Source organism: Lithobates pipiens, unplaced genomic scaffold (assembly GCF_037356315.1).
Source record: "Lithobates pipiens isolate NorthernLeopardFrog02 unplaced genomic scaffold, aLitPip1_a1.2 Scaffold_13, whole genome shotgun sequence".
Taxonomy (NCBI): domain Eukaryota; kingdom Metazoa; phylum Chordata; class Amphibia; order Anura; family Ranidae; genus Lithobates; species Lithobates pipiens.
Window position 1 is genome coordinate 457,454,605 of NW_027507718.1, and position 27,194 is coordinate 457,481,798.

Consider the following 27,194-nt stretch of genomic DNA (forward strand, 5'->3'; position numbering starts at 1 on the left):
GTGCAAGAACTCAACCACACATCCCTTAGCCGCAACAAACAGTGACATTTGGCCACACACACACACACCAACAGGGGTCTTAAAGAGGCATTAAATACCAGGGGTGTGTACAGCGTGCACAGTTCAGGGATGCAGTATGCACACTCTGCAGCTTTCCAGGGTGCGCTATGCACACAGGTCTCAGGCGTGTGCTACATAAAGACTGAGCAGATACCTGTCAAAAACAGGTACTTGCTCCCACTTCCGTGCAAGGGCCGCTGCCTTCAGGGAGACACCATTCAGAAAGTGCAGCACGACTTGTGCATGCACAGTAGGAAACAGGATGTGAAGTTACAGGGTTCACTTCCTGTTTCCCTTAGTATGGATGCCGATGCCTGCACCCGAAGTCGATGGACAAGTCTGCTTCGGGTGCGGACATCGCAGGCTCCCTGGACAAGTGTTCTTATATTAAAAGTCAGAAGCTAAAGTATTTATAGCTGCTGACTTTTCATTTGTTTTAATACAGGCTTGGAAATCAGTTTTAATAATTATACTGCCAAAATGAATGTGTGCCGTAAAATGCTTCCAGCATTGTTACGGTTTCTTCTTGCTGGAGGCTGCCATTTTGCTGAAGTCCAGAGTCCCTGAACAGAAGTAAATCATAAGGCGGAACTAAACCCTTCAATATAACGGTTAAAACATTCACATTTCTGGAATGCTGGGATTGCTAACTGTCACGTTTGCTTATGTCCTCAACCAAACTGTCAAATCATCAAATGGCTGGTGTCATAACTGATCACATGTGCAGCACCATGGCATGCAGATCAAAACAGAAGCAGCTTCCTTGGCTAAAAAAAAGGATAGGATGGTTTAATTTTGCTTTAAGGCTGTCAGCAGATCGGCCTCTGAAAACTCAGCAGTTCCTAAAAATAGAGAGCAACTGAGCATGTGCAGAGCAGGGTGAGAAAGTGTATTACTGGATTTTCAACAGTATGGACACATATTTGTAATGTTTTACATAGCTATACCTGCAGAAGGGGCCAGCCTGAAGTCATCTAGCAGGACTTCGATTTCTGACTAAAGTTTCACTTTAAAAAAAATACTGAATCCACCGTATCAGCACAACAACCAGGGAATTACTGATTCCAGCAGGAGAGGAAGAAACCACACTTCAAAAGTACGTTTCCTTTAAATTTTACATATATATTTCTTGATAATGCAGTCCATTTAACACAAACCCTCAACTGAAGATTCTGATGTGAATTAATGACCACATTAATATGAAGACAGTAAGTGCCGTAGCCAATTTAGACCAAGGCTGTGCCGCCCATTAGACTGCACTGCTTCATTGAATGCATACTCACAATCTTTTCTTGTCCACCACACGTTTAACTCTGATAGCTCTCTGCTCCGAGTATAGCTTACACACTCCTACAAAGACAGGAAATATTCCATTAGCAACAAACCAATAACCAAGACGGCAACGAATACATAATCCACCGCAAGACTGATCTCTGGTAACACCTACTTTTTAAATAGTCTCTAATTAAATCCAGGACGGCATTTCTATGTTCTTTCACTTGAGATGAAACGGTATCCTTATTTGCTATAAATTAGGGGGGAAATAACAAAAAATATGAAATATGTTTAGAAGAGAAATTACTTCACAATCATTTACAGTGCATATTGTAAAACACAGAACAAAACCGATACACTAAATGCAATAAAAAAAATAAATAAAAAAAAAACACAATTGTGAGGAAATACAGGGAATACCCATAGAAAATCTCTTTGGGGAGGAAAGAGAAAAATACAAAAATACCAGGTGCTGAACTGGTGATGCCAACGCTGGCAAATACATGGAAAACTAAAGTGTAGAGCTGCACGATTCTGGCCAAAATGAGAATCACGATTTTATTGCTTAGAATAAAAAGATCACGATTCGCTGCGGCGTAAAATCTTTCACATTATACGGAAAAAATAAATAAATAAATAGGGCTAACTTTATTTGTTGTTTTTTTTTTTTTTTTTTATTCGTTCAAGTGTCATTTTTTTCCCCAAAAAATTGCATTTGAACGACTGCTGCGCAAATACAGTGTGACATAAAATATTACAACAACCCCCATTTTATTCTCTAGGGGGGGGGTGCCCAACCTTTTGAGAGCAAAGGCCAATTAAGCGACTTGGTAAGCGGTCGTGCGCCACAATGAGTGGAGCGGGTGGATGGCATTTCGTGTCTACTCTGCATTGGATGCAGCCTACGATACTTTTTTTGGCGGATCGTATTGGAGGTAGAACACAAGTCCGTTTATGTCTGCCACGACTTAGAGGTGAATGGAGGGTCCAATTATTCGGATTGTCGGACTGACCATGTGAAAGGGGTCCAAGGCTGCTTTCACACTGATGTGCTGCAGTTTACCCGCACCACGTGTGCAACGCAGTGTACCTTTGGCTTTCCTGCAGTTTGCAATATACTTCTATTATATTCTGCAGGTTTGGTGCACTTTCAGAAAGCTCACCAAACTCGCAGGTAATAATAGAAGTCTATGGCTCAGTTCAGGTAACTTGCAGGTAAACTGCTCTGCACCTGCGGATTAGTCTGAAAGCAGCCCAGTGACCACTGCAGAAAAGATATGCGCATATATATATATATATATATATATATATATATATATACATATATATATACACACACACACACACACACATACACACACACACACACACACACACACACACTGTGATTTTCATAATAAACTGACTTTTAATAACAGTATTCTTTCTATTCTATCCCAGAGCAGGAGTTTGCGGGCCACACGTGGCCCCTGGGCCACTGGTTGGGCACCCCTGCTCTAAGGTCTCTACTAAAAAATATATATATATATAAAATGTTTGGGGGGTCTACGTAATTTTCTAGCAAAAACAAAAAACAAAAACGATTTTAACTTGAAACCAACAAATGTCAGAAAAAGGTTTAGTGTTTAACTGGTTAAACTTCCCTCATTTACACACCAAAGTGTAGTCCTTTGATCTAAAGGACAAATTGTTACAATGTTTATACTTAGGTTCCACTGCTAAAGAAAGTTGTGATTCTTGGTAGACTGCCCGTTTTTTTTCCCCTTTTCTTTTGATGGTTGGGCTTCAGCATAGGAGAGAAAATTCTCTGCATAAAGAAAGAATCTGGAAATACTTTGTCAAGATCGCCAGGGGGAAAAAAAATTTAAAATTGCAATAACGATTCTAAACGATTAATCGTGCAGCTCTACTACAGTGGGTATAAAAGAGAACCACCCCCCAAACCCCCCCGCCGCCTTTTAAAATAATCACATTTTGTTGCTTTGCAGCCTGAAGTTAAGGCAGAGTTTTTGTTTTATCCAGCTGTAATAACTTATAACATCCAAGTGAACGAAATAACACCAACAATGTCAGAAAAAGAATATTAAATTTAAAAAAAAAACAGAATCAGTGAGTTAGAGGATGTCTCTACCAACTTTGCACATCTAGATTTTGCAATATTTTCTCACTGTTCTTTGTAGAACTGCTCAAGTTCAGTTAAATTAGATGGTGATCCTGTGTGGACTGCAGTCTTCAAGTCATTCCACAGATTTGTTAATGGGGTTTAAAGAGGAAGTAAACCCTGATGTGTTTTACTTTCTCTTTGTTCCCCCGGCAAAGTAAAAGCATAATGGGCTAGTTATGTGGTACTTGTCTGCAAAACCAAGCCCGCAATGTCCCCGCTGGTGACCACATCCATCCTCGCCCCTCTTCCTTCCGGGGTCGCGGACTCAGACTGTGTGACTGGCCAGAGCCGCGTGACATCAATCCCACGCATGCGCGCGGGAGCAGTCAGTAAGGGCACTTGCGGTTGAAGAAACCGCATGGAGGTCCGTTTCTTCATAGCACATGTGCCGATGACATCATCCGCACTCCTACAAGCTAAATATCTCCTAAACAGCACATGGTTAGGAGATATTTCCACTACCTATTGGTAAAAGTGACAATCAGGGGTTTACAACCACTTTAAGTCTGGGCTCTGACTAGGCCATGCAAGGACATTCACCTTTTTCTCCTTCAACCACTGTGTGGTAATTTTTGCTGTGTGATTTGGGTCATGTTGGAAGGTAAACCTTCTTCTCATTGACAACTTTCTGGCAGCAGATTTTCCTGACAAGTTACATAGTTACATAGTAGGTGAGGTAAAAAAAAGACAAAAGTCCATCAAGTCCAACCTATGTGTGTGATTATATGTCAGTATTACATTGTATATCCCTGTATGTTGCGGTCATTCAGGTGCTTATCTAATAGTTTCTTGAAACTATCGATGCTCCCTGCGGAGACCACCGCATGTGGAAGGGAATTCCACATCCTTGCTGCTCTTACAGTAAAGAACCCTCTTTTCTTCAAATTTTAATGAGTGGCCACAAGTCTTGTTAAACTCCCTTCTGTGAAAAAATGTATCCCTATTGTGGGGCCACCAGTATGGTATTTGTATATTGAAATCATATCCTCCCTCAAGCGGCTCTTTTCCAGAGAGAATAAGTTCAGTGCTCGCAACATTTCCTCATAACTAATATCCTCCAGACCCTTTATTAGCTTTGTTGCCCTTCTTTATACTCGCTCCATTTCCAGTACATCCTTCCTGAGCACTGATGCCCAGAACTGGACAGCATACTCCAGGTGAGGCCGGACCAGAGTCTTTTAGAGCGGGAGAATTATCACTTTATCTCTGGAGTTAATCCCCTTTTTAATGCATGCCAATATTCTGTTTGAGTTGCTTGCAGCAGCTTGGCATTGCATGCCATTTCTGAGCCTATCATCTACTAGGACCCCCAGGTCCTTTTCCATCCTAGATTCCCCCAGAGGTTCTCCCCCCCAGTGTATAGATTGCATTCATAATTTTGCCAACCAAATGCATTATTTTCCATTTTTTCTACATTTGCCATGTAGTTGCCCACCCCATTAATTTGTTCAGATCTTTTTGGAAGGTTTCCACATCCCTCAGAGAAGTTATTGCCCTGCTTAGCTAGTATCGTCCTCAAATACAGAGATTGAACCGTTTACCCCATCCTCCAGGTCGCCCAGCCAGGGGTGGAATGACCATTGGGCCACTCGGGGGCCCCCTCAGGGTTGCCAACCTTAGTAAAACCAGGGACAGTATGTAAAAAACTTTTTTTTTTTTTACATCTCTCTCTGAAATGTCCCTTACCGACATCCTTTTCATCTAAAAGTCCAGAGATTATAGCTGCTCCACCTCTCCAGTACCTTCTCAGCCAATATAAACATGTCTGTGTATACTGTGTGTACATGTATGTGTATACTGGGTGATTGTATACTGTGTGTGTTTTTGTATACCATAATCTCTGATTGCTTGGAGGCCCCATAATCTCCTATTGCCCATGGGGTCCCATGAGTTGTCAGACCACCCCTGGTCCCAGCACAGAAACCTGGGGGACCACTACCCACCTCTGACCATTCCGAGTACTCCCCATTTATCACCACCAGTGCTCCAGTCCCTGCTGCAGAGAAACACCCCCACAACAGGATATTACCACCTCCATGCTCTACTCTAGGAATGGTGTTAGTTGGATGGTAAGCTGTATTGGATTTCCACCTGACATATCGCTTGGTGTTGAGGACAAATAATTCAATTTTAGTCTCATCTGACTTCCATAAATGCACCTTTAACCACTTCCCGACCGCCGCACGACGATGTACGTCGACAGAATGGCACGGGCAGGCATAAGGGCTTACATGTACGTCCTTGCCTGCCCGCGGGTCGGGGGCCCGATCGGGCCCCCGCCCGGTGCCTGCGGCGGTCAGTATTCGTTCGGGAGCGATCCCGGACGAGGGGACGGCCATTCATTCATGGCCACCCCCTCGCGATCGCTCCCGACGAATGAAAATGCTCCGTGACATCACTTCCTCTCCTGTAATGTAAACACAGGAGAGGAAGTGATGTAATCTCTCCTCCGTGTCGGTATTTTTCGTTCCGACACCGAGGAGAGAGGATCGGTGAGTTGCACCAACACGACACTACACAGTAGAACATGCCAGGCACACTCACACCCCCCCGATCACCCCCCCAATTACCCCTGCCCCCCAGTCACAGTGACACCAATGTCATTTTTTTTTTGCATTGGTGTCATTTGTGACTGTAATAACTGTTAGGGCAGTTAGGGTTAGCCCCCTTTAGTTCTAATGTACCCCCCTAACCCCCCCAATAAAGGTTTAACCCCGTGATCACCCCCCGTCGCCAGTGTCACTAAGGCTGGGTTCACATTGCAGCGGTTTATAAGAACGAATGTGATTCGCACCGCACTGCAGTGCAAATCACATCTGATCTCTGTGCGATTCGAGTTCAGCCATACAGATAGTATGGCTGAATTCGCATCGCACCCGCCGCAAATTCGCACGGGACCCTTTTTTTGGCCCGCAGCAGAATCGGATCACATGGGTGTTCACACCATGCGATCCGAGTTCGCAGATCGCACTGCGATATGCGAACTGATCTGGGGGTGTCATTAACATTTCACTGACACTCCCAGCAGTTCGCATAGGGCAGTGTGAACTGCCGCCGGGAGGCATGCGATGCGGGAACCCGCCGCGGATTTGTGGCGTTCCCGCATCGCTCCAGTGTGAACCCAGCCTAATAAGCGATCGTTTTTCTGATCGCTGTATTAGTGTCACAGGTGACGCTAGTTAGGCAGGTAGGTATTAAGGTTCGCCGCAGCTTTTTATAGCGCCAGGGACCCCCATATACTACCGCATAAAGCCCCCTGATTGCCCCCTAGTTAAACCTTTCACCAGTGATCACCATATAACTGTTACAGGTGACGCTGGTTGGTTAGTTATTTTTTTATAGTTTCAGGGCACCCGCCATTTATTACCTAGTCTCACTAGTGTACCCCTAAATTTAGGGGTGTCTACTTTCCAAAATGGGGTCATTTGGGGGGGGGTTTGTGCCATCTTGGCATTTTATGGCCTTCAAAACTGTAACGCCCTTAGAAAGCCTGAAGGCGGTGCTTGGTTTTTGGGGCCCCGTACGCGGCTAGGCTCCCAAAAAGTCCCACATATGTGGTATCCCCGTACTCAGGAGAAGCAGCAAAAAAATTTTTGGGGTGTCATTTCACATATGCCCATAGCATGTGTGAGCAATATATCATTTAGTGACAACTTTGTGAAAAAAAAATTAAAGTTTGTAATTTTCCCGCAACTTGTGGCAAAATATAAAATATTCCATGGACTCAAAATGCCTCTCAGTAAATAGCTTGGGGTGTCTACTTTCTAAAATGGGGTCATTTGTGGGGGTTTTGTGCCATCTTGGCATTTTATGGCCTTCAAAACTGTAATAGGTAGTGAGAAGTGAAATCAAAAATTTACGCCCTTAGAAAGCCTGAAGGCGGTGCTTGGTTTTCGGGGCCCCGTACGCGGCTAAGCTCCCAAAAAGTCCCACATATGTGGTATCCCCGTACTCAGGAGAAGCAGCAGAATTTATTTTGGGGTGTCATTTGACATATGCCCATAGCATGTGTGAGCAATATATCATTTAGTGACAACTTTGTGTAAAAAAAAAAAAAAAAAATTTTTTTTGTCATTATTCAATCGCTTGAGGCAAAAAAATAAAATATTCAATGGGCTCAACATGCCACTTATCAATTTCCTTAGGGTGTCTACTTTCCAAAATGGGGTCATTTGGGGGGGTTTTGTACTGCCCTGCCATTTTAGCACCTCAAGAAATGAGATAGGCAGTCGTAAACTAAAAGCTGCGTAAATTCCAGAAAACGTACCTTAGTTTGTAGATGTGACAACTTTTGCGCAAACCAATAAATATACAATTATTGACTTTTTTTTTACCAAAGACATGTGGCTGAATACATTTTGGCCTAAATGTATGACTAAAATTGAGTTTATTGGATTTTTCTAATAACAAAAAGTAGAAAATATCATTTTTTTTCAAAATTTTCGGTCTTTTTACGTTTATATCGCAAAAAATAAAAATCACAGAGGCAATCAAATACCATCAAAAGAAAGCTCTATTTGTGGGAAGAAAAGGACGCAAATTTTGTTTGGGTACAACATTGCATGACCGCGCAATTACCAGTTAAAGCAGCGCAGTGCCAAATTGTAAAAAGACCTCTGGTCATTCACCAGCAAAATGGTCCGGTCTGAAAGTGGTTAAGATTCTGAGGCCACAGGGAAAAGGGTGTTATAGTCAGATGAGACAAAATTTTAATTATTTGGCCTCAACACCAAACGATAGGTCTGGTGGAAATCCAATAAAGCTCGCCATTCAAATAACACCATGTCTTTGCAGTGTGGAAGTACCTGAAGGAAATCCATGCAGGCACAGGGAGAACATGCAAAGTCCAGACAGGTAGCGAATGCCGTGGTTGGAATTCGAAAAGTTGACCCTAGTTCTGCTAGGTGGAAGTGTTAACTACTTAGCCACTGTGCTCAGGGCCGCTGATAATGCAGTACAGCCTGCCCTCCTGTACTAGGCTCAGGCCCCATAAGTTCAAAAGGGGGGCCGAGCTGTACTGTCTTATTGCAGGCACCAATCCTCTTCTGCCTTCCCTTGCAACACTGCCAGCTCCTCCCTCTGGCTGCACTGCAGAGGAGTGGTTCTCTCTCCTATCTGCTGTCCGGGCCCCACTGTGTGCTCCTTCCCCCCGTCGCGCTGCCAGCTTCCCTCCTCTCCTCTCGGCAGCTGCTGCAGGCATACAGGGATAATTTATTGGCCCCTTCATTTCTGATTGAACACAGTAAGCGATTGTTACCAATCACTTCTTTGTCTATTCATCACTGAGGCATATTAAACTGTTAACTATGTTTCAACTTGTGAATGAGCAAAAAGCTTTAGAGCCCTTCCAATTCATTCATCTTTCCAACTGTGGCAGTAAAGAAAGGGACTGATACATTTATGTCCTCACCTACTTCCAGCCGGGGGTGGATCCTGTCGGGTAAGCTGTATGGGGCCCCACAATTTCTAACAGCAGCTCTGACTGTGCTGCCCGCCACTGTGCTAATGTGACATCACCAGTGCCAGGAACACTATTCGCTATCCAGGGCACAACAGGGTAGTAAAACACTCACTTACTTATAAAGCATCTCACAAAATCTCAAATTTTTGTAAATATTTTATATCTTCATGTGACAACACTGAAGAAATGACACTTTGCTACAATGTAAAGTAGTGAGTGTACAGCTTGTATAACAGTGAAAATTTTCTGTCCCCTCAAAAAAACAACACACAGCCATTAATGCCTAAACCGCTGGCAACAAAGGTGAGTACACCCCTAAGTAAAAATGTCCAAATGGGCCCAAAGTGTCAATATTTTGTGTGGCCACCATTATTTTCCAGCACTGCCTTATCCCTCTTGGGCATGGTGTTCCCCAGAGCTTCATAGGTTGCCACTGGAGTCCTCTTCCACTCCTCCATGATGACATCACAGAGCTGGTGGATGTTTGAGACCTTGCGCTCCTCCCTCTTCAGTTTGAGGATATCCCACAGATGCTCAATAGGGTTTAGGTCTGGAGACATGCTTGGCCAGTCCGTCACCTTTACACTCAGCTTCTTTAGCAAGGCAGTGGTCATCTTGGAGGTGTGTTTGGGGTTGTTATGTTGGAATACTGCCCTGCGGCCCAGTCTTCGAAAGGAGGGGGGATCATGCTCTGCTTTAGTATGCCCCAGTACATGTTGGCATTCATGGTTCCCTCAATGAACTGTAGCTCCCCAGTGCTGGTAGCACTCATACAGCCCCAGACCATGACACTCCCACCACAATGCTTGACTGTAGGCAAGACACACTTTGTACACCTACCTGGTTGCCGCCCCACGCTTGATACCATTTGAACCAAATAAGTTTATCCTCGTCTCATCAGATCAGACCACTGGTTCCAGTAATCCATGTCCTTAGTCTGCTTGTCTTCTGCAAACTGTTTGCGGGCTTTCTTGTGCATCATCTTTAGAAGGGGCTTCCTTCTGGGATGAAAGCCATGCAGACCAATTTGGTGCAGTGTGTGGCGTATGTTCTAAGCACTGACAGGCTGACCACCCCCCCGCGCGCCCCTTCAACCTCTGCAGCAATGCTGGCAGCACTCATATGTCTATTACCCAAAGACAACCTCTGGATATGACGTGGTGCACATGCTCTTAACTCCTTTGGTCGACCATGGCAAGGTCTGTCCTGAGTGGAACCTGCCCTGGTTAACCACTGTATGGTCTTGGCCACCATGCTGCAGCTCAGCAGGCCATCTTTATGTAGAGAAAAAATTCTTTTTTTCAGATCCTCAGAGATTTCTTTGCCATGCTAAACTTCCAGTGACCAGTATGAGAGAGTGAGATCGATAACACCAAATTTAACACACCTGCTCCCCATTCACACCTTAGACTTTGTAACACTAACGAGTCACATGACACCGGGGGGGGGGGGGGGGCTAATTGAGGCCAATTTGGACATTTTGACTTAGGGGTGTACTCACTTGTTGCCAACGGCTTAGACATTAATGGCTGTGTGTTGAGTTATTTTGAGGGGACATCAAATGTACATTGTTATACAAGCTGTACACTCACTACTTTACACTGTAGCAAAGTGTCATTTCTTCAGTGTTGTCACATGAAAAAATGTGAGGGGTGTACTCTAGCATACTTTTCTTCCATCAGCTTCTGTGTGACTGAAGCATGCATGCTACATTCTGAGTTACAGACCAAGTTGATAAATAGTTACAGACTCAACTGATTGCTTAAGCAAGGTAGGGTAGGGTACACACTACTAGATTTTTTTTCGTTCAACCCAGCGGGCTGAATGAAAAAAATAACAGACAGCTCAGGTCAGAGCCACTGTATTAACTATGCAATGTTAGTACAGAGATCTGCCCTGCTTTGCTATTTTGTTCTGACAAGAGGACAGATCCCCCACCAGAATACTTCAGCCACTGGTTGAGAGCACTGATTGGGAGCTGGTCGGCAGGCCTTTTTCTATCATGCTCCTTCGACAGAAGTCTCGGTCGGACCGGCTGCCGTACACAGGCCAAAGGTTGGTTGGTTTGTAATGAACCGGTCTATGCTGCCCGACATGCGGGCCCATATGTACTAGGATTTAGGCAGGCTTGTACACGACAGGGTTTTGGTAAAGCCAAATAAGACTGTATATCCACAGACACAATTCTGAAAGCAAAGAGCTTTGTGTATGCAGATTGTTTAACCCTCAGGTGACTGGTGTCACCAACACCTAGATGCCCAGGCTAAACTTAGCCATATCCATGTATAATGGTTAATTTGAACTATCACTAATTTGTCTACCTAAAAGAAAAACTTTTTTAAAGGATTTTTGTATCTTATTTTAATAAATCCCTGCTCAGGAAATAGAAATGTATTCTTTAACATGGACATGCACTGTATATACAGTATCTATCTCAAGTTGTACTGATTGCATATTGTGCATGTTATCCATTCATGGAAACAATGTGAAATCAGGCTTTCCACTAACATCTCCCAAACCTATTACGTGAATGTGGAATGGTAGTAAATGTGTGTGAATGAAGAACAGGCCGAGTTCATCAATAAAATGGTTTCTCATTACTGCACAGCTACATGAACGGAATACAGAGACCAGCACAGGAAATGGTACACTAAGTGCAGGTGACTTAATGACATTGTTACGGAAAATCATTCAGAAAACTGCAACCAAAATTGCTTCAGATGACCTTCTATTACCAGGCAACCCTGCTACCCAGATAACCCTTCCCTGCTCAATGAAATATTGTTCTCATAAATCCAGAAGTAGTAGAATAGGAAGGCAGGTGCACTGACTAATGGCTGATGGTTAGGAAGGTTCTACAGCAAAGACCATTCATTAAGGAACAAATTGAAGCTATTTAAAATGCAGGATATTGGGTTATGGGTTCATTCATACAGGCGTCCGCCAGCATAAATCTGCAATTCTTGATGGCAGTGAAACTATCCCCATGCACTTAGCGTACATGAACAAAAACAGCCAGCAGTGCACCCTGTACAATTTAATGGGCGACGCCTCTGCTCTTTGGCATGTAACAGCCCATTGACGCAGACCGGCCCTGGATGTAGACAGTTTGCATCAAGGTGCAGTGTTTCTGGCTGCATACAAGCAAAAGTAGTGGAGATATAATCGCTGTGCTGCACATAGCCTGTACAAAGAGCAGAGCTGTGGGAGGGGTCCAGCAGGCTCCACCCACAACAAACTTCCTGCAAAAAAAGACAGGAGGGGGCAGAGACAAGACCAGTCCCCCTGCACAAGTGAAGAAAGCAACAGTGACTGGTCTTTATTAGACCCCTTTCACACTGGGGCGTTTTTTCAGGCACTTTAGTGTTAAAAAAAAAAAAGCACCTGTATAGCGCCTGAAAGAAGCCTCATCTGCAATCCCAATGTGAAAGCTCAAGTGCTTTAAGAGCCCTTTCACACTGCCAGTGCCCGAAAAACATTTGTAAAGCGCCGCTTAACCACTTCAGCTCCGGACCAATAAATACCTTAAGGACCAGAGGTGTTTTTGCAATTTCGCACTGCGCTGCTTTAACTGGTAATTGCGCGGTCATGCAATATTGCACCCAAACGAAATTTGCGTCCTTTTCTTCCCACAAATAGAGCTTTCTTTTGATGGTATTTGATTGCCTCTGCGATTTTTATTTTTTGCGATATAAATGGAAAAAGAGCGAAAATTTTGAAAAAAAATGATATTTTCTTCTTTTTGTTATAAGAAAAATCGAATAAACTAAATTTTAGTCATACATTGAGGGCAAAATTTATTCAGCCACATGTCTTTAGTAAAAAAAATGTCAATAAGCGTATATTTTTTGGTTTGCGCAAAAGTTATAGCGTCTACAAACTAGAGTACATTTTCTGGAATTTACACAGCTTTTAATTTATGACTGCCGATCTCATTTCTTGAGGTGCTAAAATGGCAGGGCAGTACAAACCCCCCCCAAATGACCCTATTTTGGAAAGTAGACACCCCAAGGAAACTGCTGATGGGTATGTTGAGCCCATTGAATATTTATTTTTTTTGTCCTAAGGGATTGAATAATGACTAAAAAAAAAAAAAAAAAAAAAAATGTACAAAAAGTTGGCACTAAATGATATATTGCTCACACATGCCATGGTTATATGTGGAATTGCACCCCAAAATATATTCCGCTACTTCTCCCGAGTACGGGGATACCACATGTGTGGGACTTTTTGGGAGTCTAGTCGCGCACGGCATCCCGAAAACCAATCACCACCTTCAGGATTTCTAAGGGTGCAAATTTTTGATTTCACCCCTCACTACCTATCACAGTTTCGAAGGCCATAAAAAGCCAAAATAGCACAAAACCCCCCAAAATGACCCCATTTTGGAAAGTAGACACCCCAAGCTATTTACTGAGAGGCATGTTGAGTCCATGGAATATTTTATATTTTGCCACAAGTTGCGGGAATATTACAAACTTTTTTTTTTTTGTACAAAGTTGTCACTAAATGATATATTGCTCACACATGCTATGGGCATATGTGAAATGACACCCCAAAATACATTCTGCTGCTTCTCCTGAGTACAGGGATACCACATGTGTGGGACTTTTTGGGAGCCTAGCCGCGTACGGGACCCCGAAATCCAAGCACCGCCTTCAGGATTTCTAAGGGCATAATTTTTTTATTTTACTCCTCACTACCTATCACTACCTATCACAGTTTTGACGGCCATAAAATGCCAAGATGGCACAAAACCCCCCCAAATGACCCCATTTTGGAAAGTAGACACCCCAAGGAAACTGCTGATGGGTATGTTGAGCCCATTGAATATTTATTTTTTTTGTCCTAAGGGATTGAATAATGACTAAAAAAAAAAAAAAAAAAAAATGTACAAAAAGTTGTCACTAAATGATATATTGCTCACACATGCCATGGTTATATGTGGAATTGCACCCCAAAATATATTCCGCTACTTCTCCCGAGTACGGGGATACCACATGTGTGGGACTTTTTGGGAGTATAGTCGCGCACGGCATCCCGAAAACCAATCACCACCTTCAGGATTTCTAAGGGTGCAAATTTTTGATTTCACCCCTCACTACCTATCACAGTTTCGAAGGCCATAAAAAGCCAAAATAGCACAAAACCCCCCAAAATGACCCCATTTTGGAAAGTAGACACCCCAAGCTATTTACTGAGAGGCATGTTGAGTCCATGGAATATTTTATATTTTGCCACAAGTTGCGGGAATATTACAAACTTTTTTTTTTTTGCACAAAGTTGTCACTAAATGATATATTGCTCACACATGCTATGGGCATATGTGAAATGACACCCCAAAATACATTCTGCTGCTTCTCCTGAGTACAGGGATACCACATGTGTGGGACTTTTTGGGAGCCTAGCCGCGTACGGGACCCCGAAATCCAAGCACCGCCTTCAGGATTTCTAAGGGCATAATTTTTTTATTTTACTCCTCACTACCTATCACTACCTATCACAGTTTTGACGGCCATAAAATGCCAAGATGGCACAAAACCCCCCCAAATGACCCCATTTTGGAAAGTAGACACCCCAAGGAAACTGCTGATGGGTATGTTGAGCCCATTGAATATTTATTTTTTTTGTCCTAAGGGATTGAATAATGACTAAAAAAAAAAAAAAAAAAAAAAATGTACAAAAAGTTGTCACTAAATGATATATTGCTCACACATGCCATGGTTATATGTGGAATTGCACCCCAAAATATATTCCGCTACTTCTCCCGAGTACGGGGATACCACATGTGTGGGACTTTTTGGGAGTATAGTCGCGCACGGCATCCCGAAACCAATCACCACCTTCAGGATTTCTAAGGGTGCAAATTTTTGATTTCACCCCTCACTACCTATCACAGTTTCGAAGGCCATAAAAAGCCAAAATAGCACAAAACCCCCCAAAATGACCCCATTTTGGAAAGTAGACACCCCAAGCTATTTACTGAGAGGCATGTTGAGTCCATGGAATATTTTATATTTTGCCACAAGTTGCGGGAATATTACAAACTTTTTTTTTTTTTTGCACAAAGTTGTCACTAAATGATATATTGCTCACACATGCTATGGGCATATGTGAAATGACACCCCAAAATACATTCTGCTGCTTCTCCTGAGTACAGGGATACCACATGTGTGGGACTTTTTGGGAGCCTAGCCGCGTACGGGACCCCGAAATCCAAGCACCGCCATCAGGATTTCTAAGGGCATAATTTTTTTATTTTACTCCTCACTACCTATCACTACCTATCACAGTTTTGACGGCCATAAAATGCCAAGATGGCACAAAACCCCCCCAAATGACCCCATTTTGGAAAGTAGACACCCCAAGGAAACTGCTGATGGGTATGTTGAGCCCATTGAATATTTATTTTTTTTGTCCTAAGGGATTGAATAATGACTAAAAAAAAAAAAAAAAAAAAATGTACAAAAAGTTGTCACTAAATGATATATTGCTCACACATGCCATGGTTATATGTGGAATTGCACCCCAAAATATATTCAGCTACTTCTCCCGAGTATGGGGATACCACATGTGTGGGACTTTTTGGGAGTCTAGTCGCGTACGGCACCCCGAAAACCAATCACCACCTTCAGGATTTCTAAGGGTGCAAAGGCCATAAAATGCCAAAATAGCACAAAACCCCCCCAAATTACCCCATTTTGGAAAGTAGACACCCCAAGCTATTTACTGAGAGTCATGTTGTCTGAACGAAAAAAAAGAGATTGATCGGTGGGTATGCCCACCATTAGATACCTCCCTTCATCCACCCACTTCTAATGATGGACATACATGCACCATTTATATATGCCGAAGCATGGGGGCATCCTCCCGCAAAAAAGTTATGCCGCGTACATACGTTCAAACTTTTCCATGGGCAAGCCCCCTGTCGGAATTTTGACCGTATGTACGCGGCATTAGGAGCAAAATCACTCCTCCACCCCTTATGCCCCCATGCTTCGGCATATATGCTCTTTTTTAACTGTGGTGGTGAAATCACCGCCTACAGCACTGGAGTCACGGCTTTATGTATCGTGGGAGCAAACGCTGTTGCTGTCAAGATAAATAAATCCGCGCTGCAGCTGAATGGCGTACCTGCTAAGCAAATTATGGTTAACGTTAAAACAAAGTAACATCCCAGTAAAACCTTACCATACCATACCTGCAAAGCAATTGCCAAAAAAAACAGTAAAAAAAAAAACATTTTTTAACACAACCTGTGCCTAAAATATATATATGCCGAAGCATGGGGGCATCCTCCCGCAAAAAGTTATGCTGCGTACATACGTTCAAACTTTTCCACGGGCAAGCCCTCCGTCGGAATTTTGACCGTATGTACGCGGCATTAGGAGCAAAATCGCTCCTCCACCCCTTATGCCCCCATGCTTCGGCATATATGCTCTTTTTTAACTGTGGTGGTGAAATCACCTCCTACAGCACTGGAGTCGCGGCTTTATGTATCGTGGGAGCAAACGCTGTTGCTGTCAAGATAAATAAATCCACGCTGCAGCTGAATGGCGTACCTGAAAACATGAAAAATGGTTAACAATAACACAGTAAACAGTAAAGTATAAAAAATTTGAGAGAAGAGAGAGAGAGAGAGAGAGAGAGAGAGAGAGAGAACAATAAAACGACAACTATTTTTGGTTTTTATATTTTATATTTTTTTTGGTTTTTTTATTTTACTTTTTTTTTTTTTTTTTTTTTTATACACTTTTTTTTGAACTGTAAACTGTAACTGTAACGGTTCGGGTCTCTCAAAATGCGATGGCATCTTGGGAGACCCTGTGTAAGTGTGCCTAGCCTGTGAAATGCTGTACCCTACGCTAATACTTCACTAGTGTGTGGTAGCGTTCAAAACACTCACCCTGACAAAGACCAGGATTGCCAGGACAGCGTGGACAATAAGAACGGGTGTCACGCCTATATCCGCGCTTGCTACAGACACGACATCTTTTTTGGGGGGCTCGTTGGGTAGGGGTACTCGGGAGGACATAAGAAAAATGCCTCTCATGCAGCCGGCTTACTGCATTTGGTTGGGAATGGTGAGGTACAGAACCGTCTGGAAACAGAAGCTCTGTGACAACCTCTCTTTGGAAGAAAAGAAAGGTTAATGTTCCGCCTGAAGTTTTGTATAGCACAAAAGCATTCAGCAAAGCCAATTGAAATAAGTAAGCAGACACTTTTTTGTACCAGCGTCTGGTCTTACGGGAAGTTAGATACGGCGCCAACATCTGGTCATTGAGGTCCACCCCTCCCATATTTTTGTTATATTCGTGGACACAGAGGGGTTTCTCCACAATACCAGTCGCCGTAGAAATTTGGACCGTCGTGTCTGCATGAAGGGAGGTAAGAACGAAAACATTCTTATTATCCCTCCACTTCATAGCGAGCAAATTATTACACCGATAGCAGGCTCTCTCCCCCAGCCTAAGACGGGACTCTACAAGCCGCTGGGGAAAGCCCCGGCGATTAGGTCGCACGGTGCCACATGCTCCAATCTGATTATCAAATAAATGACTAAACAGTGGCACGCTGGTGTAATAGTTGTCCACGTACAAGTGGTACCCCTTTCCGAATAAGGGTGACACCAATTTCCACACTATCTTGCCAGCGCTTCCTATGTAATCAGGGCAGTTCTCCGGCTCTACGTAACTATCTTTACCCTCATAAACCATAAAGCTCCATGCATAGCCTGTGGCCCTGTCACAGCACTTATAGAGCTTGACCCCGTACCTGGTACGCTTGTTGGGAATGTACTGTTTGAATGACAAGCGACCAGTAAACTTAACCAGGGACTCATCAACGCAGACAACTTTTTGGGGAGTAAACAAGTCTGCAAAACGTTGGTTGAAGTGGTTTATGAGGGGCCGAATTTTGTAGAGCCGATCGTATTCAGGGTCTCCACGTGGACGACAAAGTTCATTGTCACTGAAGTGCAAGAACCGCAAGATCTGCTCGTATCGTTTCCTGGACATGGAGTTAGAGAACACGGGCATGTGGTCAGCCGGATGCGTGGACCAATAAGCCCGCATCCGCATAAATTTGTGTGTGCCCATGTTGAGGGAAAGGCCCAAAAACGTCTTAAATTCGGAAACCGTAACTGGTTTCCAATCTCTGGCAAGAGACGGCAACTGGGGATTAGCGGCGATGCGTTGACCAGCATATAAATTGGTTTGGTCCACAATAGATCTATAGAGATCTTCCGTGAGATACAGAGAATAAAAATCGAGTGGCGTAAAATCATCTGTATCCACCTGAATACCGGGTTGGGCAGTGAATGGGGGAAGTACGGGTTCTGCAGAAGTGGTGGGCACCCAATCAGGATTGGCGAATTCTGCAGGAAGGGCACTATGGGTACGACGGGCCTGTCTTTGTCTTCTTCTTGGTGGCAGCGGGACACTACTTGTGCTTGCCACCTCGCCAGCTTGAACTGCACTTATGGGACTCGCCACGTCACCACGTGATACTGCAGTGCTGGATGTACGTCCAGGGTGTACTAGGCCGCTGGTGCTTGCCAGTTCACCAAAAGGATGAGCGGCGCTAGTACTGGCTCTATACTCCATACGAGGGACTTGCGGTTCCTGCACCTCAACAACATCAGAAAATCGGGGTCGGGTACGCCTGACAATAGCAGGGACCTCTTCTTCGTCGTCAGAGCTATCTGACATGGAGGCGCTGTCCTCTACAGGTTCGTATTCTGAGCCTGAATCTGACAGATCAGTGTCTTCCTCTTCACTATCTGTCATGCTCAGAAACGTGTAGGCCTCTTCACTAGTGTACCTTCGCTTTGCCATTTTGGGCTCTAAATTTAGGGGTACAGTAGTGAGACTCACAGGTAAAAAAGCACCTAGCCTGTCAGCGACTGTATAAAACGCTACCAAAAAAAACTGTTAGCGATCGCAGGGATCAGGCCTGACTCTGCGAACGCTGCAGTTATGTGTGTTGTGTTTTGTAAGTGACAGTGATCGATCGATACTGCACTTGGGTGGGCTGGGCTGGGCTGGGCTGGGCTGGGCAGAGGGGCAAAACGCAGGTGCTAGCAGGTATCTGGGCTGATCCCGCTAACAATGCGTTTTTTTAGAACCCTAAATTGCTGGGCACGCTAGTATAGATCTGATCAGATCAGATATTGATCTGTTCGGATACTATACCACTAAGGGAGGTGTATGCTTTGCGCGTGTGTGTTAGCGGTGCTGGCACTAACCTAGCACTGCCTGGGGCGACGCAGACCCTTTCTGACCCTAAAACCAAATTTATATCACCCGCCGGGTGATCAGGGGTTAAAACCTTTATTGGGTATTTATATGGGGGTACCTGAAGCTTTATAAAAAGCTGACGGGGAACCTAAATAACTAAATAACTAACTGGCTAACCAGCGTCACCAGTGACACTTATGCAGCGATCGCTGGTGAAAGGGTTAACTCTAGGGGCAATCAAAGGGTTAAAACCTTTATTATGTTATATATCGGGGTACCTAACGGTATAAAAACCTGGCGTTGAACCTAAAAAAAAAACTAGCTTCCTAGCGGGACCAGTGACACTATTGCAGCGATCAGAAAAACGATCGCTTAGTGACACTGGTAAAAGAGGGTGAAAGGGTTAACTGGGAGGGCAATCAAGGGGTTAAACCTTTATTAGGGGGGGTAGGGGGCTACCCTGGACCTAAAGGGGCCTAACACTAGCTGCCCTGACACTTTTTACAGTCACAACTGACACTAAATGTAGTGATCAATAAATAAATGAACACTGCATTAGTGACACTGTGACTGGGGGGGGGCGGGGGGCCGATCGGGGGGGTGATCGGGGGGTGACTGGGGTGAAATGTGTGCCTGTGTGTACCTATGTGTCAGTGGACTGTTGGTGCACTTACTTGCGTCTTCACTCCTCGCTGTCCGGTTCAAAAAGACCGCCACGAGGAGTGTGACATCACTTCCTCCTCCTGTGTTTACATTTTCACAGGGGAGGAAGTTCGTCACTGGCCAGGAGCGATCGAGAGGCGATGGGCGGAAACCAGCGGCCATCTCCTCATCGCCGATCGCTCCGGCACCGAAAGGGACCGCCGTATCTAGCGGGAGGGGGTCCGATCGGACCCCCCACCCGCTAGAAGGCAATCACGTACATTTACGTGATTGTGCCTGCCCGTGCCATTGTGTTGACGTACATTGGCAATACGGCGGTCCACAAGTGGTTAAACTAGCGGCACTTTACCAGTGTTTTTCGAGCACTAGTGGGGTGTTTTTAACCCCTGCAAGTAGCCAAATAAAGGGTTAAAAGTGCCCACAAAGCGCCGCTGCCAAAATCACTTTGCAGGTGCTTTTCAGGCGTTTTGCAGGTACTTCCCATTGATTTCAATGGGAAGGAGTGCTTTAGGAGTGGTGTATTCACCGCTCCAAAATTGCTGCAAAGAAGCTGCTTGCAGGACTTTTTTGACGCCCCGCCCAGGCAGCGCTTCGGTGTGAAAGCACTCGGGCTTTCACATTGGAATTGCAGTTGCGGCTTCTTTCAGGCACTTTTTTTTTTAAAGCTAATAAGCCTGAAAAACGCCCCAGTGTGAAAGGGATCTCAGTGTGAAAGCACTTGGGTTTTCACATTGGGATTGCAGATGAGACTTCTTTCAAGCGCTTTACAGGTGCTTTTTTTTAACCCTAAAGCGCCTGAAAAACGCCCCAGTGTGAAAGGGGTCTAACAGGAAGCTCCTGGACAGAGCAAAAGTGCAGGCGTTCCCTGCTGGATTACTGCACTCTTTTGGACTGGGAAGTCCAAGAGAGTGGCCTCAAGTTTTTTGGAAGTGGGGCCCACCCTGGGGAATGTAGAGTCAGCGCATGAGGGCAGGATCACAAAAAAATACATTTTAAAACTATTTCTGGATGCAGGACATGTCTATCCTCCTTTCCCATCCTTGAATGGTAAATATTCACCATCATATATATGAGATGCAATGTATAATGTTTAACCATGCAAAATGTAATTTGTATTTTCTCCTTTTTGCATAGACAATAATCCCCTTGAAGAAGACCATAAACAGAAGGGTCAAAACGCGTAGGAGTATCATGTGGAACACCATGTTGCTAGCGACGAGTTCCATGTAAAATGTGTTCATCAGTTGATGGGTTACGTCTCTCTCATGTCAATGCCAGAGCTTTTTTTTAAAACTTTCGTGAATTTGTAAATCATGTTTTGATTTTAATAAAAAGAATTGTAATCAAAATTCGAACAAACTTATTGTCCAATATCTTTCTCAGCTGCTAAAAAAAACCTGCGAGAGAATTTCCATTTTACATACACACACAGTGCCTTGAAAAAGTATTCCTATTCAATTTTCCACATTTTGTCATGTTACAACCAAAAATGTAAAAGTATTTTATTGGGATGTTATGTGATAGACCAACACAAAGTGACGCATAATTATGAAGTGGAAGGAAAATGATAAATGCTTTTAAATTTTTTTTACAAATATCTGAAAAGCGTGGTGTGCACTTGTATTCAACCCACTTTACTCTGATACCCCTAACATCTAGTGGAACCAATTGCCTTAAGAAGCCACCGAATTAGTAAATAGAGTCCAACTGTGTGTAATTTACTCTCAGTATAAATACAGCTGTTCTGTGAAGCCCTGTGAAGGTTTGTTAGAGAACCTTAGTGAACAAACAGCATCATGAAGGCCAATGAACACACCAGACAGGTCATAAGATAAGATAACATTGTGGAGAAGTTTAAAGCAGGGTTAGGTTATAAAAAATATATATATATATCCCAAGCTTTGAACATCTCATGTAGCATTGTTCAAACCATCATCCGAAAATATAAAGAGTATGGCACAACTGCAAACCTACCAAGACATGGCCATCCACCTAAACTGACAGGCCGGGCAAGGAGAGTATTAATCAGAGAAGCAGCCAAGAGGCCCATGGTAACTCTGGAGGAGCTGCAAAGAGCCACAGCTCAGGAGAATCTGTCCACAGGACAACTATTAGTCGTGCACTCCACAAATTTGGCCTTTATGGAAGAGTGGCAAGAAGAAAGCCATTGTTGAAAGAAAGCTATAAAAAGTCCCATTTGCATTTTGCATGAAAGCCATGTGGGGAACACAGCAAACATGTGGAAGAAGGTGTTCTGGTCAGATGAGTCCAAAATTGAACCTTTTGGCCTAAAAGCAAAATGCTATGTGGGCAGAAAAACGAACACTGCACATCACCCTGAATACACCATCCCCACCGTGAACCATGGTGGTGGCAGCATCATATTGTGGGGATTCTTTTCTTTAGCATGGACAGGAAGCTGGTCAGAGATGACGGGAAGATGGATGGAGCCAAATACAGAACAATCTTAGAAGAAAACCTTTTAGAGTCTGCAAAATACTTGAGACTGGGGCAGAGGTTCCCCTTCCAGCAGGACAACAACCCTAAAGCCCCATACACACTATCAGATTTTCTGCTGAATTTTTCCTTCGGATTTACCAAAACCATATAATATGAGGTCAAACCTTAGGAGTTTCAATTTGTATGCAATCAGGCAGGTCCTTGCACTACATGGTTTTGGTAAATCTGAAGGAAAAAAATCAGCAGAAAATCTGATAGTGTGTATGGGGCTTAAGCATACAGCTAGAGCTACAATGGAATGGTTTAGATCAAAGCACATTCATGGGTTACAATAGCCCAGTCAGTCCAGACTTAAATCCAATTGAGAATCTGTGGCAAGACTTGAAAATTGCTGTTCACAGACGCTCTCCATCCAATCTGACAGAGCTTGAGATATTTTGCAAATAAGAATGGGCAAAAATGTCACTCTAGATGTGCAAAGCTGGTAGAGACATCACTAAAAAGACTTGCAGCTGTAACTTCAGTGAAAGGTGGTTCTACAAAGTATTGACTGAGGGGGCTGAATACAAATGCACACCACACTTTTCACAAATTAAAAAAAAAAAAAAAAAGTTGAAAACAGTTATTTTCCTTCCACTTCACAATTATGTGCCACTTTGTGTTGGTCTATTACAAAAAACCTAATAAAATACATTTACGTTTTTGGTTGTAACATGACAAAATGTGGAGAATTTCAAGGGGTATGAATACTTTTTCAAGGCACTGTATGTGCTATCAGTACGATCATCAGGAGTAGGAGCATTTTATTTTGGGTGGTTTGGTGGAAGGTTATGGTAGGAAAAAAAGTAGTAGCAAAAAATATACAGCTACATTTAAAAAAAAAAATAATAATAATTTTTGACCACTATCATTTACCACCAAATGAAAGCCCAATTTGTCCTGAGAAAAAAAACAGAAAAAAAAAACGTGTGGTATGATCCACCTGGATGCACAAGGTAGTGGTGTTGATATGTATGGTTTTATGATCACATGTCAAAGTTGTAAAATTGTGCTTAGGCATGAAGGCGTGTTCTACCATCAGGTGAGAAGGGGTTAAACACTTCACATAGTATCTAATTATTGTAAGCAAAGCCTGAATCTATAGCATCACTTGTGAACACCTCACACAGCATTAGGTCATGTGTGACCAAGCATTCAGTGTTTTATTGTGGCTAAGGGCTTAACATGAAAAGATACCCATGGTGGATCACTTTTAATAGGCGTTTGACAGGAAGCGAGGAAGCGACCGCAATCGGTTGCAGCACGGTTCCATGGATTTAAACATAATGCCTATCAGATGTGACAGTTTAATTTTTGCAGCTGCTGCAAAGCACAGTATCGCACACGTGCCATGTGTACTCTGAGTGCATGCATGGCCTCATTCAGGTATGCAGGAGGGGGCCAGCTCTACCGGCTGGTTTTATTACACCCTTGGCTGCACGGGTAAACCAACCCGAAGAGGTGAAATGTTATAGCTCACCCCTTCAAAGAGATTTTGTGGGTTCACACTATAGGAACATTCTTCCCTTCTATTCTAGGTCATATGTGGTGAGCGGAACACATTTAGAGTGAAGTTGCACAGAAAGCATTAAAGTGTCCGCTAGTTATGACTGCTGTATTGATGGGTGGTCATGGCATTTTGGTCAGCGTATTTTCTATTTGAGCACTGGAGGAGGATAATGCACTAGTGTTTGAGTACTGAACCTAAACTGAGACACACTCAGACTTTTGTTTTCACTCTATGTTGACACAGAAGTTTATATATAAAGTTATTCTGACGATTGCATGTGCGGTTTATTGCATGTTATTTGATTTTCATACATTTGAATGTTTTTATACAGTGGGTATAGAAAAAAAACACCCCCCTTTAAAACAATCACACGTTGTTGCTTTGCAGCCTGAAATGAAGACAGTTTTTGTTTTCTCCAGCTGTATTTACTCAACTTATAAGGGTCCTTTCACACGGGGCGGATCAGTTCTGATCCGCCCCGTGGATGTCCGTTTGCTCAGCGGGGATCACTCCGCCGATCCCCGCTGAGCAGGGAGATGACAGGTCTGTCTCCGCACACTGTGCAGGGACGGACCTGTCACAGCGCCGCTCTCCCCTATGGGAGATCGGATGACGACGGACCGCAGTGCCCGTCGTCATCCGATCCGATCCGCAGACGGATGGAAAAATAGCTTTTTCCTCCGTCACACTTTTTCGGATCGGAGCGGGTCGGATGTCAGCGGACATGTCACCGCTGACATCCGACGCTCCATAGAGCTCTATGGAGCACCCGTTCAGGTCCGCCTGAAAAACTGACAGGCGGGCCTGAACGGGACGTTAGTGTGAAAGGGGCCTAACATCCAAAAGGAAAGCTATAACAGAAACGTGTCAGAAAAAAAAATCTCAACAGAATCACTGAATTGGAAAAAGGATCACCACCTTATGTCAGTATTTTGATGAACCACCTTTTGCTTTAATTATAGCCTTTAGTCTGTTGGGATATGTCTCTAATAACTTTTCACATCTAGACTTTGCAATATTTGCCCACTCTTCTTTGCAGAACTGCTCAAGTTAAGTTAAATTTGATGGTGACCATTTGTGGACTGCAGTCTTCAAGTCATTCCACAGATTTTCAATGGGGATGAATCTGGCCTCTGACTAGGCCAGACAAGGGCATTCACCCTTTTCTCCTATAACCACTGTGTGATCATTTTTGCTGTATGCTTTGGGCCATTGTCATGTTGGAAGGTAAACCCCATTGAATATCTGTGGAATGGCTTGACAACTGCAGTCTACAAGCAGTCACCATCACATTTAACGGAACCTGAGCAGTTCTGCAAAGAAAGGTGGGCAAATATTGCAAAGTCTAGAAGTGAAAAGTTAGTAGAGACATATCCCAACAGACTAAAGGCTGTAATTAAAGCTAAAGGTGGTCCAACAAAATACTGTCACCAGGGGGCGATCCTTTTTCCAACTCAGGGATTCCTTCTTTTTTTTTGTTCTTTTTTTGACATGTTGGCGTTATAAGTATATGTTACAAGTTGCACTAAAATACAGCTGGACAAAAGAAAAAAACTGTGCCCGTTGTAATTTCAGGCTGCAAAGCAACAAAATTATCATTTTAAAATGTAGGTATCTGCAAGCTATTGCTTTACTCATTTGTGGATGTGGGAATATTTCGATTTATATCACAATCATTGCATTCTATGGATGTCATTTAGATGCATGTTTGATGTTTTTGGATTTCACCATTGATGTGGGAGAGATTTAGCGCTGCCGCTACATAGGTACACCCATAGCATCGCCTACTGCTAAAATTCGCTACTGTTGCACAACACAAGATACAAAAGTTTTATTCTATATGGTTCAGAAAGAAGGCACTCGGCACTTATTTGTAAGGTAAACGCAGGAGGATGTAGTTAGGGGATGTCCATGTAACCCTCAATATCTACAAGTGGTACAGCTTTGGGTGGTCCCTCTATTAGGTAAGAAATTAATAATTCAACAGGTTTAATTGTAATTGTGTATATGCACGGTATATTTGCTGTTATCAGGCTGCGACTTAAATTTGCTGTCCAAGTGAAAGAGCTGGGAAATTAACATTTCAACCCATAAATGATGATTAACTGTCAGTGACAATTATCGCACAGCAAGGCAGCCTAAACACTTGTTGGTCATACGAATACAGATGAGGGACAGCCACTGGATGAACAGCTCCACTTTTTCCAGGGTACAGAAACAAAACAATTTGTAGCCAAATAATAAACCACAGTAACAGAAAAAAAATGAGGAAAATTTGTCTCTCCTAAAGCTGCTAAATCACAGATTAAAAAAATATATAATAATAATACAGCTTGTAATACAGGGCTTAAAGTGTTGCTAAACCCAGGACCCTGTATTTACTATATCTGGTCTACATGGAAATGCAATTATTTTAGTAAATATCAACTTCAAAATACCTTTTCTTATCAGTAGTATATAGCAATATTGTGCCTTCTATCAGTGTCCAGCCGGGCACTTATTAAGCTTGTAGGAGGCATTTTCATTCTCCTCTGACCGTCCTATGAGGCTGCAGGACCCCTGATCCTATGTCTGGCCAGTGCCGATAGGCAATGCACTGATCAAATGTACCCTCCCAAAAAAAAAAAAAAAAACTCTCTAGCAATGCATACCAATTTGAGCATGTGCAGTGACTCCTGGGGCTCTGTACTACCAGGACATAGATAGGGGAGGGGATAGTAAAAGGGGAGGATCAGAGAAGACAGAATCAGCATTAACCCCTTAGGTTCCACAGTGAGTATAACAAGCATGCTTTACTGCATATACAGACTGATTTTACTGTTGTGGATTTAGTAACACTTTAAAAGGAAAGGAGGAACTCTAGCCACTTATTTTCACTCACCTTCTGTTCTAAGTTGCTGGATAGCATCAGAACATGTTCTCATAAAAATCTGAGCATCCTGATCAATCTGATCACGCTCTGTATCCGTCATACGGGAATACTTCGAGGTTACATGACTGTAAAATATAAATCATACAAAGATTACTAATCAAAGCATTATGTAAGAATATAAAGAAGAGTTCAAATAATCACTAATATGTACTAATAAATAAGAGAGAAGCTTATATGCAGTCCAGAAGGATATTAAAGCATTTCATAAAAAACGTGTCAGTGTTTGTCCCATCCACCACATCATTGTGCCCAATGGCAAAGTCTACATAATGTAAAACAGGCCTGCTCTGCTAGAACACGCTGGAGAGGAGCAAGTCTCTGTTAGAGGCATTATAGGCAAGTCATGCTCTCTGGCCATACAAAATAGCAGCAGTACCTATCTGCACTTTGCA

General features: G+C 43.3%; 1 protein-coding gene across 1 annotated transcript in view; it reads right to left on the bottom strand.

Annotated features, from left to right (window-relative positions):
• STX18 (syntaxin 18) overlaps positions 1–27,194 on the bottom strand; it is a 283,473-nt gene that overhangs the window by 96,056 nt on the left and 160,223 nt on the right. The window contains exons 3-5 of the mRNA XM_077477794.1: positions 26,752–26,867; positions 1,508–1,585; positions 1,344–1,410 (exon numbers count right to left, since the gene is read on the bottom strand). Coding sequence (XP_077333920.1) covers positions 1,344–1,410; positions 1,508–1,585; positions 26,752–26,867 — 261 coding nt within the window. The remainder of the gene's footprint in view (positions 1–1,343; positions 1,411–1,507; positions 1,586–26,751; positions 26,868–27,194) is intronic.